Source organism: Limulus polyphemus, unplaced genomic scaffold (assembly GCF_000517525.1).
Source record: "Limulus polyphemus unplaced genomic scaffold, Limulus_polyphemus-2.1.2 Scaffold197, whole genome shotgun sequence".
NCBI classification, from domain to species: Eukaryota; Metazoa; Arthropoda; class Merostomata; order Xiphosura; family Limulidae; genus Limulus; species Limulus polyphemus.
The window spans coordinates 91,254-110,944 of NW_013665807.1; the positions used below are offsets into that span (position 1 = coordinate 91,254).

The window sequence follows — 19,691 nt, forward strand, 5'->3', positions numbered from 1 at the left end:
GTCAGAAAATCATTAAGTTGATCTTATTTCAAGTAACCTTTGTTTCTTTGTTGTTCTTGAAAGTATATAATATCAGTTACTATTCAGTGAGAACATTGCTTAATACATGATGTATAAGGATGTTGATAGCAGTGCCTTTCAACTTGAGCAGTTTGAATAAAATAACCAGTAAAGGAGATCATCCACGGCAATTATAACTGTAAGTACACACGATGCATTTGTTTCTTTGTCATAATAAAGACTGTGCACTTTGTTGTTTACTTTGTGTCCAGTCTCTTCATCTCATCTAACATTAGCTCAGTTAGTGAGATTTAGTACTGCTCCATAATAGATATCTGAATAGAATATTCAATTATCAAGTGCACCTATCCAATGTAGTTCTAGAGTTAATTCAGTTTCACCACAACGCTGTAGGAAAAATTAGAGTGGGTAGATAGGATGTTTTTCCCAATTTTTTAATTTATTTAATATTATAACACTGTACTGTCTATGATTATCAGAGTAGAGAATGTTTTTCTTCCATTCAATCAAATCAAGAACAAAATTACTCTCACTTTTTTGGTTTCATACCTATGCTTTAAGCAAATATGCATTGTTTCCTTTTTATCTTTTTGTAGCATATTTACTTCCTATAAGACTTATGGATTATAAACTGAATCATTGTTTTAAATACAGTTGTCCAAATAGACTATTGATTAAAGTACAGTATGGAATAGTAATTATAGTTGGTTTATATGCAAGTTAATAGTTATTTACAGAATTATTATTCACTAATATACACCATACATTATACAAGTCAGTTATGCTTTCTTGATACAAAGTACAAAAATTCAACTTAATGAAATAAAAAATTTTGAAATCAATCAATAATAAAAATGTTGTAAGATTTTTCGATTTCACAGTAATATATGAACTTCTAAACCCTTAAGTTGTAGTGAAAGAATATATTTTTGGAATTGTATATACAATTATGTATTTTTAATACATCAGTTTTATGCACAAAATACAATAACCCTAATTTTACAAACAACAAATTTTATTAGTTAATATTATTCAGAAATAAAACAGCCACCAATTTTTCAAACTTTCAGTATACAACATTTGTGCATTCTCCTCCTCTATATATTTTACATAAACTTATAGTTTATTTTATTAAAGAATAAGAATATGCAAATTATGAATTACAATGTAATACAATGTCAAAACACATTTCTAACATTATTCAATATTAAATAATAAAGTTATGCAATTATACACTAAAAACATAACACAATGTAAAAAACAGTAGATTTATGCTTTACATAATACTAAAGTAGTCCAATAGTTGACAGTGATTGCTAGTCAGCAGTCCATGCTTTACATAATACTAAAGTAGTCCAATAGTTGACAGTGGATGCTAGTCGGCATGCTTTATATAATACTAAAGTAGTCCAATAGTTGACAGTGGATGCTAGTCAGCATGCTTTACATAACACTAAAGTAGTCCAATAGTTGATGGTGGATGCTAGTCGACACTCCAAAAATAGGGATGGTGGAAGATAGTCTTAGTAGCTTTGCCATAATTCAAAAATAAAGAAACAAGTATAATGCTTGCAAGTGTAAGCAAGTTTGGTGGCAAAGGGAATTGAATCCAAGACCCTCAAATCTTCTTGAGACAACACCCCTAATCACCATGCCATGTTAACCTAAATCTGAACAGACTTGAAGTGATAAAATTAAAAAAAAAAAAGTTATAGCATTAAAAATTGGGTTTCACAATCCATGGTGGGCATATCACAGATAATTCATTGAGTAGCTTTGTGCTACAAAACAAACATAATTACTATGTTTTGAATACTTGAATAGTTGGAATAATCAAAAGTATTAATAATTGGAAACCCTAATTTTAATTATATTCATATTTTTGTGACAATAATCAACTAAGGTTAAAAAAGTCAATGAATCAAAATAATACTTAAAACCATAATGGTAATATTTTGATTGATGGAACACTAATTTCTATTACTGGAAGTTGAAATTATTAAAGACAGTAATAATCAGAAACACTAGCTATGTTAACAGTAGCAAAACGTTTTTAAATGATATATTTTTTCAACCCCATTTTAGATGTTTTTGAATTTTAAAGTATACCTTATATGTAGTTAATGTATTAAGTACATGATACAAGTCCAAATTTAAGAAATTGCTTGTTTTTGCCACTTGGGTGAATTGGTAGTTTGTTTTTGTGCAAGGATATTTTTGAGTATTCTTAATATTAATTCTCATATAAAAGTATCACATTCTCATAATAAGATGGAAATATGGACAAAATTATTTGTTATATGATTTACTATTTTTCATCCATGGACTGCTGGAATAAAAACAATCTCTTAATTTTACTCTCAAAGGTATCTTTCAGAGAAATCATGTTTGAATAAGCATAATATTGAAACTTTGAGTTAGGAAAACTTACAACCAATTGTTTATAATTGACAGGAACACCACTAGGTATCTTGAGATTAGCTGCAACTGTCAATGTTTCTTTTACTGTTAACTGAGGGAGAAGAAAATCATCCTGCATTACATAGCTAGAAAGCCTGCGAAAAGAACTAAGCTCTCTTTGGGTGTTGTTAACAAGGGTCTCTCCTTCCACATGCTTTGTTCTGTATATAATAATAGAAAAAAAAAAAAATTATAATACACTGTGTTTTTCAAGATAGAATAAATTATTCCATTTTTTTGTATTCTTAAACATCCTGCACAGTTTATGAGTTCTATCAAATATTAATAAAATATTAGCTTTGCAATAATATACAGATACTTAACTATATATACTGTAAAAAATATTTTAATTATATCCATCACGCATACACTATATTATCACTAAATATCTTCTCTTAACTTTTGATAAAGCTCACCCACAAACTGAAATATAGCAAGTAATACCATAAAAAGAAATAGTAACTACACTACAATAAACCTGTATTATTCATTTTGAAATCCTAGTATGAATTTTCTATATTCATGTTATTGCTACATATATTTCAACAATTAAAAAGATAGGTTTATTTTATTTGTATAAAACTACATTTATGAATATTAACTTTTTAAACAATGTCAAAGCCAGCTCTTAAAAATGTTAACATAATCATTGTACTTATGCAGTTTCTTGTCAAAGAATCTACTGTAAATTGATTTACAACAGAAAGTAATTATATGCAGTACACTAAAATCTCAAGAAATTTTTAAAAAATAATAAAATGAATATGGATAGTGAAGAATTTAAGCAAATAAAAATGAAAAATCTCCATTAACTTTTTAAACATCAACATAATAATAAATAGTCAGGATTTAAGACTAAGTCCATAGCAAGGCAACAAACTCAGAACAATACCTTAACTGAAAATCTGCACACCCCATACATCCAAAACTAAGAACTTTGAACTGTATTATGCAAATAGCATTTAATATATACTCTGCAACTAATTTAGACAATGAACTACAAAAATTTTTTGAGATCTTCATGAAAAAAAAATAGCCAGAAAAATTTAAAAAACACAGCCAGAAAAAATGTCTATTGAAAAAGCACAAAATCTTAAAGATGAAAACAGCTTCACAACCACTACGATTCTTTACATCAAACCAATCAATGAAAATTAACTGGATTATGGATATGTAAAATGAAGTAATGAAGACAAACAACAATGACATAAATACCATAATCATACAAGAGGCAGGAATTAAAATCAAGAACCTTATTACTAACAATTACCCTGCTGAGAGAAAAACAACTAAATCAACTACAAAATCAAATACAACTTTTGTAAACTTTTACATCAAAGAACCAAGAGAGAAATGAACATCAGATTTAAGAAACATCTTAAAAGATCCTCACATTTTTGAACATCTTAAAGAAACCAAACATATTATCACTGAAAACAAGGCTAAATATCACCTAAACAGATCCAGACATCAACAGAGAAAATAGTTGAAACAATACTACATAAATATCTAGAAATCCCCTTTATCTGTATTAATATTTTATTCACCTCATTTTACTAAAAAGCTAACCCAACATCACCTAAAACTTTGTCCTTCCCATCACGAGTTTGTAATGTTCTCTTAAATTCAAACTGGTTTACTGAATGTAACTATTACCCGATGATGACCCAATACCATGGATCAAAATGCTGTAATAATTTAAATAAGAATTTCCCTGTTGTAAAAGTTGCTGTTATTGTGTTCTAGAAGAATGTTATGCTACCCTGTTAAGTAAGATAGAAAATTCCCATCTTTGAAATGCTACATTTCTACTTGGTGTTCATATGTACAACAGTTCAACTTTCCTCAGTTTATCTACAACAAATCTACCACTAATAATCCCCTAAGTATTTCCACTTCCTTTGTCCTAATAAAAACAGATTGTTATATTTTTTAATCCAAGTTACCTGAAGGATAAAATAGGAAGTTTTTAGTGCTAACATTTTCCTACACTGAAAATGTATTTCCAATACTTACCTCTGCTGACACTATAGTTATTTCTCGATCTCCAAGGTTTCCACTCTTTGCCCATTTGAGCATTGAAAACACTTGCTCCAGTCTTTTATACCCCACTTGATTGCCCTTGACAAATTTTAACTTCCACATTACTCCACTACCTTCAATGCACTCTATATCTAGGTACTGTATATAAGCACCTCATTCAGATAATGTAATCACTTTTTCGAGACATTAACCGACTTTTAGTGGGGGAGGTAGGGTGGAAGAGTTTCAGCCTTGGTAAGTATTATTGGAAATACATTTTCAGTTTAGGAAAATGTTAACTTCCAAAACATACCTCCCTCCACTGACACTTTATCTAGAATCCTACACTGAGAAGGTGGAGGGGCTGGTGTAGGCATGAACCATACAGAAAGCATTTGTATAGAACAGAAGTATACCAAGATAAAGATGGTACAAGAGTGGGGGAAACGCACTAGATCCAGAACAGGTATACTCTTCCCCAGGAAATCAGTTCCTATATCAAAGGTGGAATAGAATACGAGTAATTGTCAATATAGGCCAGCCCCAACCAGATAGCCGAGGTTCCTTAACCCAAGGTTGGAACTATCTCTTCCAGCATGAGCTCAGTCCCTGGAACCAACTTCGTAACCATTTTGTGTTTGTTATAGTTTTCATGCTATAACTTTTAAATTAGCAAGCATACATTAAAAAAATTTGGCAGATTATCAGTAAACATTACAATGGTTTCATATGCAAAAAATCACCATTTTTTGTTCATTAAGTTTTAAGGTTTGTAAAGTTTTTTTTCTCGTGCCTTTTTTTTCTTGTCACATGTTGCCTATCCAACATGCAAAATAATTTTCATTTTAAGATCTCATAACGACATTAAAAAAATTATAAAATAACTTTAAGTTATGCCTTTTTCATTCTAAAATAATTAGAAATTATAACATCAAAACATGAATGTTTAGACTAAATAGCTTAAATCTCATAATATTATACATTTATATATATATTTATTATTTTTATTATATTGACCTTTCATTCATTCCTGGCAAATAATACAGAAATTACAATGATGTGGTGCACATGCACTCATATTACCATATTCAATAATATAAAACTGACTTTTAGTATTTACAAAGTGACCTGTCTTCACCGTGTTTTAGTAGACTAGTAGGCTCCCACGGAGTCTAGTGCCACTCCTACTGACATCTGGAAGGGAAAACATCCAAGAGCCCAAGTAGGAGGGCCCCCAACTTTGCTTTCTTCTCCAAGAGTGGAGGGACACATTTGAATTGAACTGGGGTGGTAAGGACTGCAAAGTTCCACGAGTAGAGTCGGGGGGGGGGGGGTAATACACATTGGGTAATCCTAAAGAACAGTGCTCTAGAAACTGTGCAATAGGTGAACTAAGTTCCCTACATTTTTAAAAGCAAACCATTCCTAATTTATTTAACCTGAAGATCGGCAGAGATGAGCAGGATCCCTTTTAGCTTTACTCATGATAGTCCATGAGTGGCATTCATAATAATAAGGTAATACCATCTAGCAGGTGTTCAGATGGTCTTATGGAACACCCTATTTTGACAGAGCTTGTTGCAACCTGTAGTAATTATAGCGAAAGTGTTTGCTAGTGTGGAATTAAAAAAAGGAAGAATACCTGCCTGAGCAACACTAGCCACAAAGTTGGATCCAGTGAAAAAATAAAGGGACCCTGGAAAAAAAAGTATATGATTGCGGAAAATACCTCTGGTGAAAATCTAAGAAATGTGGTCAAAATAGCTACAGGGGTTAGTCAAAAACTCTCAGAAGAGGAAACTGCCAGATCATGTAAGAAATGAGATAGGAAAGTATTAGGAGTAATCCACATACCAGATCGCACAATGTCTTCCAGAGAGCAATTCAACCGGGCAGCTACTGACAGAGGTATGACAAATCTGGTGAGATGTGACATGCAAAAGATTCCTCTCCTGTAACAATAATCCATTATAGGCCATGCAACTCAATTTACAAATCCACCTCGTAACAGTAATGGGAAAAAGAAGGATTCCAATGAATGAACAATCGATTCCTACTACCTCAAAATGAGTTAGTACGAGCTACATAACACGAGGGCTCTAACAGGATGTAAACAACAGTCAGGATTGGAGTGGTCATAAAGGTGAGAAATGGCTGGGAAATAGATTGGTGATAAGGATCTTTCCCCTTTCCTAGCTATCAAGAGTCTTGGACAGAAAGGACCTATTGGGGTACAGCAGGACAAGTGTGGAATGATAGAGTCCAAAGCACAGGAATTGCAAATAGCTCCAACCAACAACGTCCATAAGCCAATAACAAAAAAGCACAATTTTAGAGAAAGGTGAAACAAAGAACATGAAGCTAAGGGCTCAAAAGGAGAATGAGACAATGCATGTAAAACAACTGTAAAATTTCAATTTGGTAATTGAAAAGGTCATTTGGGTCAAAGAATACAAAGGGTTTTGAGTAGATCTGATAATACTGGAGGTTAAAGAAAATAGTGGATAAGGATGCCTTATATAAAGAAACTGTAAGCAAAGCAAGACCCCTCTCAAATACCAAAGTCATAAAATTGGATATAGCAGACACATTAGCATGAAGAGGGTTGAAATTCGTTTTAAGACACCACTGATGATAAGTGTTCCCTTTCCATTGATAAAAAGCTGTGGTTGACCAACAGAGAGATTTAGTTCAATACAGAGAAACCAGAGAAGTTAAACTCAGAAGTTGTACAAAGGACTGCATAACTTCCCAGCATGAAAATTATTTTCCAAACACCTGGGTGGAGAATGTCTGATTGAGGTTATCTCAAAGACTGCCAATGTGGAAGAGGTAGACAGAGGACTTACCTGAAAATACCAAAGAAGTGGAAACCATGTTTGAACTGACCAATATGGTGCAACCAAGATAACTCGATAGAGAGGGGAACAAACCATAATCAGAAACCAGGGCAATAGCAAAATTGTTGGGGGAAAGGCATACAGATGTAAACCTGTCCAGTCCTGTCTAAACACATCTACTGCTAACACTTAAGGAAGAGGTATTGGAGACCAAAACTGAGAGCAAATCCACTGAAAAACCTCATGATTCATCATCCATTCTGTCGGAAGAATTCAATTGGATCAAGACAAGTGATTTGCAATTAAAAAGACTGATACAACAGCAATGAGCCCAGTAAAGAAGATCCAAGGTACGAAAATAAGGTCTTGAGAATATGTGCCTCCTTGACGAGAAATCAGAGATACCACTGTGGAATTGTCGGAATTTAACATGACAATTTTTCCTTTCAAGAGAGACAAACCTTGAACCATTGTCCAGTGTACTGTAAGTAGTTCGAGAACACTGATATGGAGGATAAACTCAACTCCTGTCCAATTATCCTAGAACTCCTGACCTTGGATATAAATTCCCCATCCCTGAAGAGATGTGTCTGTGAACATGAACAGATGGATCTTGGGGACGAGGTGGTGGAATGGGTACCCTAATACTAGTGTTGTTTTGATCCATCCACCATTCCCAATCAATGATGTTGTTCCTGAGTAATGAGACAGGATGATCCAAATGATTGTAAAGCATGGTTCAGCATGAAGTAGTTTAAAATAATATACTCGGCAATAGATAAGTGGATGTTAATGAAAATGGAAGTCCTCCTAATCCTAAAAATAAAAAATATAAAACCAATGCTGAGCAACCAGCTAACAGCACCATTGCACCTCAAGCTAGAATAAACTTGTCATGACCAGGATAGGCAAAGAATAAAAACAATGAAATACTAAAATACGTCATACAGGTGGGATGAAAAGCAAATCTAAATGCATAGTGTATGTATCAAAATGAAGAAAAATTTATGTTTATTTAACATTCTGGTCTTCATGATCAATTACAGGTTTTATAATTTGATGTGAAGGTATCAATACATTTAATAAATAGATTCTAGTTCAGACTTCTACAGAAAACAGTGAATCCACTATATGGAGGTTACCCAACACAGTGATAAATAGCAAAATTCAAACCTTTCCAAATTGCAGATGAACAACATCCACCCTTAAATCTAACACTGGACAAACTTTTCTAAATGTGAAAATTATTACATAATGAAAGTGCATGTAATATTTCTACAATTAAAAATAAAGTTCAAATGATATCTTACATATGGCATAAGGAAAAACTTTAATAAGTGATCCTTTTCATGTTGCAAAAATGGCATAATGTGTGTGCATGCAAGTAAATTCTCTGATAAGAAATGTACACTTACCACATCAAAATGCAGACCTATGAGAAGACCAAATACGTACACAGAATTACACATGCATGCAAGATACTAGAAATTTTAGTCAAGTTCAGTGGTTTATACATATATCATAAATACTTAGACAAAATTCATCTTAGACAAAAAGCACTTTACAAAATTTCAAGATCAAATGCCAAAAATGGAAAATTTCTAAGCAAGCCCAGGATTCTTGAGGTCAGACATCCAGGGAATTTGCTCTCCCACAATGCAATGTCTGTGTAGCAATTGAGGCAAACGAATACCACAACTAAGAGGAAATTTTGTTCATTCTGTACACTTGCTCACTGTCTAGACTCGTAATCATAACGACTATTTGTGTTTGTGATGAACTTTTGTTGTCCCAAACCTGCAGATGTGGTGAAGAGTTGTTATGTATTCAATTGTACCAATAACAGGTTGAAAAGACTTGAACGTCCTTTCTATTTGATAGCTAGTCCTCCAGCTTGCCTTAATAATAAGCATACAGCAAACATTTGTGGGATCCTATTCTCAGCCTAGAGGATAGTTAAGATAATTTGTCAATAATTGTTTTAAAAACTAGTTCGACTTGGTAGTTTACTTTTGAGGGCATGTTTTCCCACAAAAACAAGCTTCTGAAAAGAAGAAGAGAGTTTAGTGGTTGAACGCTACCAACGGCGGAAAACACAAGGCAATAGAAAAGCTGTAGGAGTCAACATCTGACTATAATTTTCAGTGTTCAATTGTTTATCATGTAAATATTGTCTTCCAATACTTTTTTAACACAAGGTAATTGTACACATCTGGGTACTGCACACTCGGCCATTCTGTCAGGTAGTTGATTCAAGAGTCAGAAGGATGCTGGTAGGGACAAGAACCAAGCCCAATTAATAATTGTAACTTTATTCGATATCTTGCTAACGCTTCGGCCAACAACTTCTCCAAGTATTGATAACACATTGCAATTGATAATTTGACTATTAAACAATAATAATATATGAATGATAACTGAAGAATTTGCACAGCAGCTTCAGCAATAACATGTGTATATGGTAAACTTATATAAGTTGTGTACACGCAGATGTACTCACTTCACTATTGTCTGCCCCTCTGTCAAAATGGCAATCTTGTTACCAGGCAAAATCACATGACTGTGACATCATGCCGACTGCAAGAATAGAAAGACTAAAGAACTATGCCAGAAGAAATGTAAAGGAAGGGAATACACCTGAACAGTTGAAAAAGTAGCTACAAAACAGCCCTTACCATGTCTTTGGTGACCATACAAAATGTCAACCAACATTTTTACAAAATGTTGGTTCTTCAAGACATATTTTAACAATCACAGCTACTATTGCAAGTTCGAAACATTCAATTTCAACAACTGAAAGTTACTTAAATATTTGGGGTGTACCATGGAACAGAAAAGATGAGGCAGATTAATAATGTCAATCGAGAATGAGGTGGTATGCCTTCTCAGAAATGATATGGACCACATCATTGAAATGTTTGCCAAGGGAAAAGTATAGAAACATAACATATAATTCAGTAGTAAATGGTGAGCAACAGTTACCAATAAATATTTTATAATAACTAGTTTTATTTTTATGGTAATTCTAGTTCTTCTTGTAGATATAAGATATTTAGATCAAACACATTAATAGCCCATGAGACACACACACACACACATATATATATAAACATAGTTTATTTCTATACTCCCAAACTCACATGTAGTCTATGAGGCTATACCTTCCCCCCACAGGCTCCAGACCCCCACTAAATAGGTTACCAACAGTGGGGCCCAGCCCGAGAGCCCACTGCTCATGAAAGATAGTTTAAAGAAAATAGTTTTGTAAGGATTCAAATCTCTTACATTTAGATTTTGTATATTAAATATACCATTACACATGTATACAAGTAGCAAATGAAATTTGAAAATTAATGTGTGTGTGTTTATATTTAAACTTACATATATCCAGTCAGGATGTTCATCAATGTTGATTTTCCTGCTCCTGATGGCCCCATAACTGCTGTCATTTCTCCACTAACAACTTCACCAGATATTCCATTCAATATGATTTTATGCTCTCCATGAGTTTAAAAGACATAGCTTGAGTATATATATATATATATTCAACATTTGTTCATATATCACAAATTAACAACAACATTTGCAATCTCTTTTAGACTTCTATAAATTTCCAAAGTTCTCTTTTTAACTATGTTAAACATTTCCACCAGGCAGTATGTAAAATGTGGTATCCCATACAAAAGAAAAACAACTTTAGAAATGGGAAATGTCACATTCTTTCTAAACATAGCCAAAAATAAATTAACAGTAAAAACATAACGTTGCATGTAAGAATGATTTTCATATATTTATTGTATCACAATTTGTAATAAAATTAGTAACCAAAGTTTAGAGCTGAAAAATTAATGGTGCTGGTTAAGGTGACGAGGTGACATTGTCAACTGGACAAAGAAAGCAAGTTAACATTTTGAATCCATGCACACCTTCTTCATTCAGTGTTCTTAACTTTATGTTACATCCCAGGCAGTGGTAATCATTGCCCCCACGATAGTAAGCAGAAGGATGAGCAGACATGAATACTTTGAAAGCAGCTACAGGCATAATATTGTACTCAGCTTACTGCACAATATCTACCAAGGTGTTTCTAAATGGTTCCTGAATACCTCTGCATGCCATTTGGAGACTTTTATGCTTCTTGTCCTTGGCAGTTAAGCTTGTGATGTGTTAATGAATTTTAGTCACTTTTGGCAGCTCCAATGCTAAAGGAGTCTGGGAAATGCCTTCTTTTTAGCCTATAAAAATGTCCAAAAAACTTCAGTTCAAATTAAGAACAACCAGACTGGGTAGGGATTTTTTTTTAAACAAAAATGTTCCCCAATGGCTCATGAGAGGGCCTGTTAATATGCAAGACTTTAGTATAAATGAAGCAAAATGTATACCAGTGCAAATGATGAATGTTGAACATAAATGCGCATGGCCTTGGAAAGGGGTATTGTAATTATGATAATGTCATTAAGTGGTAGCAACACCTTCATTTATGTGATGCTCAACAGTTGAACAGTACAATAAAATACCAGTGCAGTAGATGCAGAGAAGAGGTGGAAGCATCAAACCTGACTCTCCAAGATCCTGAAAAGGATCTAGCTCTCAATAAAGTAGAAGCATCTGCATTGTAATTTGTAGGAAGGAATCACTTGCACTCCGAAATTCAGAGAGCAAAGATGTACCTTAGTCAGGCTCTTACAGAAACCGTTATAACCATTACTTCACACTGAAAATTATTACTATACTTAAGTAAGTACAGCAAACAACAAAATAAATCCCTCAGTTTTATGGCCAGCTGGATCTACAACTGCACTGGCAGTTTGCTCAAGAAGTATAGGGGGACCCACCTCGGTTGAAAAGTGAGATCCATAAACATCCTTCTTTCAACATTTCTTCATCATCGCCACTGTGAGCTGTCAAGAACATCGAAAAGCTTACAATCAACAACATGCAAAAAACTATGAGAATAAACCAAAGATATTTTCTTTAGAACAGCTAAGTAATTCTGATATGGATGATTTTAAAAACTCAGTTAACTCACTAGTTTTAATTGCTAAAAAAAAAGATTGCACACACTTCAATAAACAAAAAAGAAAGTGGAGAAAGTACTTGCACAGCCACTGAGATGACTAATGCGAATACAGTAAAAGAAATTGAAAACAAAAAAGCTTTTGAAGAAAGTACTAGAATGGCCACTGAGGTGACCGATGCAAATACTGGAAAAGAAAATCTTCACAAAATACAGATAAACAAAGTGCAAATACAACATTACATGGCAAAAGAACACAAAAACAATCACCAAAAGACACAATAATTATCAAAGGCATATCAGGAACTTTTAATGAACCACAATTAGCAACAGAAATCCATATATGTAAACTAAACATTAAAATTGCAAGAATTAAACACATGACAAAGGCAGCGTTCTTGTAAAATGTTCTTAGGTGAGTGACCTTAACAGCCTCCTTACAGAATGACCTGATGATGCCTTTAAGCCTGACAACATCACAATTCACCTACCTGGAATCAAACCTAATAACAAAGCCTTTGTTATCAAGGGTATACATTACACCATAAAACAGAACAAGTACAAGATGAACTCAATGAGCATGGTTTATCTTTCACAAAGGTTGGAAGAATAGTATCTTCCAAAACACAAACAAACATATGTAAATTATGCACAAATGAAACCCAGGATATATAGAATATGATATCAAATGGTATTATACTCTGGTATCAGAGATTTACAGTTAAGGAAGTAAAAACACCTGCAGTAGTTGTAACGTAATGCTTCTACTGCCAACATTACAGACATGATGCAACAGCTTGTAAATCTCCCATACCTCATGAGGGCTGTGGTGGAGACCATCACATTACCAAATGCATAAAAGAAAAGAAAACCCCTGTATGTTGTAAGTTTAAACAAAAACACAGCAAACTACAAAGGTTGTCCTAAATAAAAATACATCAAACAGAAAATATATAACATACATCACAATATCAAATCCACACAAACAATCATACAAATTAAAGAATTAACACAGAACAACATTTCTTACACAAAATTTGAAGGAATAATATCTCGACAAGAACACAAAAAACAACTAATATTATCATAGTACATGCAAATGACATACAAGATATTCAGAGTATAATATCAAATGGTATTGTACTCTGATATCAGAGATTTCAGGTTGAGGAATCAAAAATGCCAGATGTAGTCATGATGCAATGTTATAAATGCCAGCACTATGGACACATTGCAGCAGTCTGTAAATCTCGCCCACACTACGTGGGTTGTGGTGGACATAATCAAAATACACAATATCCAAGGAACATGAAAATCCATACTGCTGTAATTGTAAACAAATATATACAGCAAATTAGAAAGAATCCAGTAAATATAAAGAAATTAAAGCCAGAATATACAATACACAAACAAATACATACAGCAAATTACAAAAGATGCAGTAAATATAAAGAAATTAAAATCACAATTTACAATACACATCATATCATTACAAAAACAACTTCAAATTACAGAAAATAACAAAACACAAACACCAATTCTGCAGACAACAATGCAAAACAAACACCTACATACACACCCACTTATGCTGCAGCAGTACTAAACAACCATGTAACAAACTATTTTTTCTAACAGCTGAAGTAAACTTCTAATAAAGACAATCACAGTACCACAACCAAATAAAAATACTGAAAAAATATTAAAACCACAAAATATACCACAACCTGAGATTTCAAAACCATCAAGCAGCACTAATATTAATACAGAAAATAACCAAATAACAGAAGCAGCAAAAACACCTTTAAGTTTATCAGTGAGTTTCGAAACCCACATAATCAGCAAGATTGTATCACATTTTCATCACAACAACAAAGAAAAATTTCACACCAATCATTCTATATATAATAAAACTCATGTGTTCATTTTTCACTTAAAAATTCACAGTCAAACATATTAGGTGGTCTTGCTTCCAGGAGGCATGAAATTGAGGACTTTATATCTCATATAAATTCACATGTTGTAGTTATTACTGAAATTATGTTTAACTATTCAAATAGTCTTAAATTTTCTGGGTATACATTGATCAGAAAAGATAGATCAAACAAAAATGGCCCTAATAGAGGAATTGCATTAATATATAAATCAACACTTTCAGTCACACGCAAAGTGATTGATGCAACAAATGAATGTATAGCAATGGATATAAACCTAACAAATAATAAATGTAGCAGGTATTTACTGCTCACCTTTCTAAGACTATAGATACAAATCTATTAAATAAACTAAATCAACATAGCCAGAGACTGATTATAATAGGAGATCTCATTAGTAAAAATGAGAAATTTGGATGTAATAGCACAACGACTAATGGGAGAAAACTATACAAATTCTTAGAACATAGTAACTGTGTGCTGTTAAATGATATAACATTGACACACATTCTCAGCACAATACCAGTAATATTCATAATTTATGTTTATGTTCATCTGAAATTAGTTTCAAATGTTTAAATTTTGATGTACGCTTTGATTTTGACAGTGATCATTTGTCTGGTTTGTCTTCGATCTCGAACCTCATCAGAATATATCCATAACTAAATCAAAATTTAATTACAAAAAGCTAATTGCAAAAAACATGTAAATATCCTTAATAAATTACTACTGGACTCGATAACAAATCGAGCAGAAAGATTGTCGGTTATAGATGAATACTGCCAAACAATTACTAAGTGTCTAACTAAAGTTGCAGATCAGACTATACCAAAACAGAATCAATATACAACTCACAATAGATAGCAACCAAAATAACCATCAAAACCACAAGAAACAAATAAAAACAAAAATTGTTTGACCATTTAACAGCATTGTTTAATCTATCACTCAACTTAGGGTATAACCATGCCTCTTGGAAGCAAGCGAATGCTCTTATGTCCTACCACTTGCATTTTTGCTTATTTTGAGTCTCAACAATATGACTTTTGTTTTGTTGAATTTTCAAGAGCTACTCAAGGGCCATCTACACTAGCTGGCCATAATTTCAAAGTGATAGACTAGAAGGAACACAGCTAGTCAACATCATCAATCACATACCTTTGGGCTATTCTAATCAAATAGTGGGATTAACCATCACATTATAATGTCACACACCTATAGATATAGTATGTAAAAGGCAAGCATGTTTGGTGATGGGGTTCAAACCTGCAATCTAGTCATCAGTCCATGCCAGACCCAACAACAATATGATAAACATCTTTCTTATGAGAATTCTAACTTCAAAACAATGAAAAGTAGATTTTAGTACTATAACAGTGCATAATGAATAATAATATTCCAACTACACTATATTTATAATATCCATTGTCACTGACGTGTTTCGCTAAATCTAGAGCTCTTCAGGCTAGTTGAGACATAAAAAAAACATCAGTTGTCCAAACACTATTTATAAATGTCATTTGATCCAAAATAGTGTTCCGATCACCGATGGGTTTGTTGTGTCCCACATGGCCTGAAAGATCTCTGTTGGAATGCTAGTATACTCTCTTCTAATTCATGAAAATCCATAAAGAACTAGATAAAGAATATAGTGTTTCAAAAATGTAATAGGTCTAATACTAATGTCTTATGACAAGTATGATTGTAATTGTTCTTTGTTAGTTTGTAAAAGCATGCACACTATAACAAAAGCAGATGCTATAAAAATCAATGTTGTAAGAGCTTCTGGTGTTCTAAGGTGTGAATGTTTTTCTAACTTCTAAGCTGATGAAGCATGATTATAATTAATTATACTTGTCATCAGACTTTTCCACTAGGCCTATATTTTTAATACTCCATTTTATATTCAGTCCCTTAGGGATTTTTTAAGAAAGAAAAAAATTGTATAACAGTATTTTAAACACACAATGCCCACTGTATCCACTGCTGACAATGCCTTTTGCTCAATACAGAGCTTACATAAACCATTTGTTACACCATCATCAATTAAGTATTACTTTTTCTAATAGGATGGCAGTCAATGTAATAGTTTGTCCTCAGCTACAGTAGAATCTATACCATTAAAGGATCTTACAAGAAGATTGAAGGACGGAGCATGTTAGAGATCAGGATATCTATTAAAGCTAATTGAATAGTGGAATTTGATAATCAATTGTCTGGCTCATTAATTAATTACTTCCAACTAATCAATTATTCTCACAAAACTTAGATAATTGGAATAATCAAAAACAGCAATAACTGGAAACACTACTCTTAATTAGTTGATTATTTTCATGAGTTGTGACACTAGTTGTAATTATCTCTTGATAATAAAATGTAAAGAAAATTATAATATGATATATAAATCAGATATTATCCATGCATAAATGCATGGTGATCTTTTTGCCATCTTGGTTTTACACTTATGAAGATTAAAGAAATTGATCAGTTTATGAGCTTCTTGTCCATCTTCCATACAAATTATCTTAAGAAATCAGCAACATTCTCTTTCTCAATAATATGATTATAAGTAATATTTACTTTACAATCTTGTAACATTCAATCAAGTAACATTTTATGTTTTCAGCCTATACATTTTCATATTACCTCTTGGCTCAAATAAATGTCACAGTTTTCTTGATTTGTTTTAGCTTAATTCAGTAAACCTTTCTATCTTCCATTTTAATATTAATAAATTTCATATTCCTATAAACTAAACATTTGTGATTTATTAGTTATTTAATTCCCCTGTTGATCCATTTTGTACTGAGTTTTGGTTTGGTCTGAAATTTATAATAAACACCTACAGCAAAAACATTTAAAGAATCCAAAGACTTGTACACTATTTTCTAAATTCTTAGAAATCCAGATGTGTAAGTTTAAATGTAGTAGTATTCCTTTTAAACCTGAAATAATATAAGAAGCTTATACTTCATGTTTTCTTCAGAGAGTAAAAAAAAAAAAAAAAGAATTAAATAGCATTTAACATAACATTTAAGGAACAACAGGGTGTCCATAAGCCTATAATAACTGTTCCATTCACTTCATTGATGCACATCTACCCTGATTCCTGAAGTACTCATCAAGCCCTCCCTAAACTCTCCCAAAATCCTGTTATATTTACCACATCTGAAGGCAATCCATTCCGAAGGATTCCCAACCTGTTCAAAAAAATAAGAATGACAAATTTTCAGATATCTTCTACCCTGCCAAATTTTAAATCTATGCCCCTTAGTCCTACTACTATTATCACTAAACATGAAAAATATTATGTATCAAGCATGTCTATTCCCTATGTAATTTGAACACTTCAATCAGATTCCCTCTCCTTCAAGATAAATAATTTTAAGGACCTTAACCTGTCCTCATATGACTGCCCCCCTCTTTCCTAGGAATCATCCTAGTTTCTTTCCTTTCAACAAACTATCAATATTGTTATGACAGCGGAAGTCACATGGTAACACGTGATGAGTTTCTAGAAGGATTGGGGAACATCACAATTAATCCAGTATTTGCTAGACGCCCTCTATTCCTGTATATAAGCACGCCAGATAAAGCAAGACAATTAATTGGAACTGGAATAGCAGACAAAAACATTGAAAATATAGACAGATAGTCGAGTCAAGCCGTAAGTAAAATGTGTAAATCATTGTGAATTATAGCGTGTGTTTAAGTTAAAGTGACTGTGGAAATTAAGTGTATTGCAAAGTTGTATTGAGAAAAAATAAACTACTTTTATTTAAGAAAGGACTTGTATCGCTGAAGTTCTTCGGAAAAAATTTTTTTACGGGTAATTAACCAACAACCAGAGATGTAACAAATTGGTGTCAGAGTGGGACAAAAAAAATAAAAATAAATAAATCGAAACAAGAAACAGCAAATCAAACTATAGCTTAGCAGATTTGGTGACAGCAATACAAGAGTAGCAAAACAAAGAAGAAGAATGAGAAAAGAAACAAGAAGAGAGATTACAGCACCTGTTGGAGGAAAAAGAAAAGAAACAAGAAGAACAAGAAAAGAAACATGAAAACAAACAAGAAAAGAAGCAAGAAGAGAGATTACAACAGTTGTTGGAGGAATAAGAAAAGAAACAAGAAGAGAAATTACAGCAGTTGTTGGAGGAATAAGAAAAGAAACAAGAAGAGAAATTACAGCAGTTGTTGGAGGAAAAAGAAACAAGAAGTATGAGAAAAGAAACAAGAAGAGAGATTACAGCAGTGGCAACTGGAACAAGAAAGGAAACAGGAAGAAAGTCAGCAGCAACTACAGAAAAGTCAGCAGCAACTACAGAAAAGTCAACAACAGTGGCAAGAAGTACAAATGGAAAACATTAGCAAATTTCAAAGTGAATTAAATACATTAAAGGATGATTTACTGTCTTTTACGCAAGGAGGATATAATAGTCATCGACCTAATCAGCCTCAGACAACAGGAAGCCCCTTCCAGACCCCGCAGCTAATCCCTAATGCAGACATCTTCAGTCCAACCAGAAGTCACATCTCAGACATGTCAGCAACAGGGGTGATCTAGTACGAAGGAAGTCACAGGAATTTGATGGGAAGGCACCATGGAAAGCATATAGAGCACAATTTGAGCTCCTGGCAGAAATGAATGGATGGACAGAGGAGCAAAAAGCAGTATATCTGGCAACTAGCCTGAAGGGACAACCACTGGAAATAGTTGGACAGCTGTCAGCAGATGACAGACACAACTATATAATATTGGTAGCTGCTCTGGAACTCGGGTATAGAACTCAAAATCAGTCCGAAGTCTACAAAGCTAGGTTTAGAATAAGAGTCCGTCCTAAAGGAGAAAGCCTGCAAGAGTTGGCACAGGATTTGGAAAGTATGGCACACAAGGCCTACCCAACTGCGCCACCCGATCTCCTCAAGCTGTTGCTGAGGGATCAGATTGTAGATGCCTTGGGCAGTCCACAACTGAAGATACAAGTAAAGCAAGCACACCCCTCTACTATGCAGGATGCAATTGCCAGAGCTCTTTCAGAGAGGTTTGAGGGACTTTGTTGGCACTGTAACAAACCTAGGCACAAGAAAGCTCAATGCTGGAAACTTCAACACAGGGAAGATGCCACGGCAGGAAAGGCTGCTTCCCAGAAAGGTTGTTGGAACTGTGGAGAGCGAGGACATATGAGGAGCCAGTGTAAGAAGAATACCAACAATAAGTCAGCTTGGGGAAACCAGTAGTGGTTGGTGCTGAAGGACACCCACCAACCCCCATCGTGAAAATCCCAACAGCTAGGTGTAAAATGGCAAGCACACATAGTGTCTACGTGACAGGGAAGCTGGTTGGCCAAAGGTGCAACTTTGTGAGTATCAAGGTGCTGGATCACAAAGGAGTACC

The 19,691-nt window shown here is 33.4% G+C and overlaps 1 protein-coding gene across 5 annotated transcripts in view; it reads right to left on the reverse strand.

The window, feature by feature from the left end:
- Positions 1–19,691, reverse strand: part of LOC106478298 (ATP-binding cassette sub-family G member 1-like) — a 110,267-nt gene that overhangs the window by 86,179 nt on the left and 4,397 nt on the right. For 4 of the 5 annotated variants that reach the window (XM_022381871.1, XM_013938828.2, XM_022381872.1 and 1 more), the window contains exons 3-4: positions 10,725–10,842; positions 2,453–2,642 (exon numbers count right to left, since the gene is read on the reverse strand). In XM_022381871.1, the coding sequence (XP_022237579.1) occupies positions 2,453–2,642; positions 10,725–10,842 (308 nt within the window). Of the gene's footprint in view, positions 1–2,452; positions 2,643–10,724; positions 10,843–17,454; positions 17,492–19,691 lie in introns of all 5 variants that reach the window. The other variant, XM_022381873.1, reaches the window with a different exon arrangement.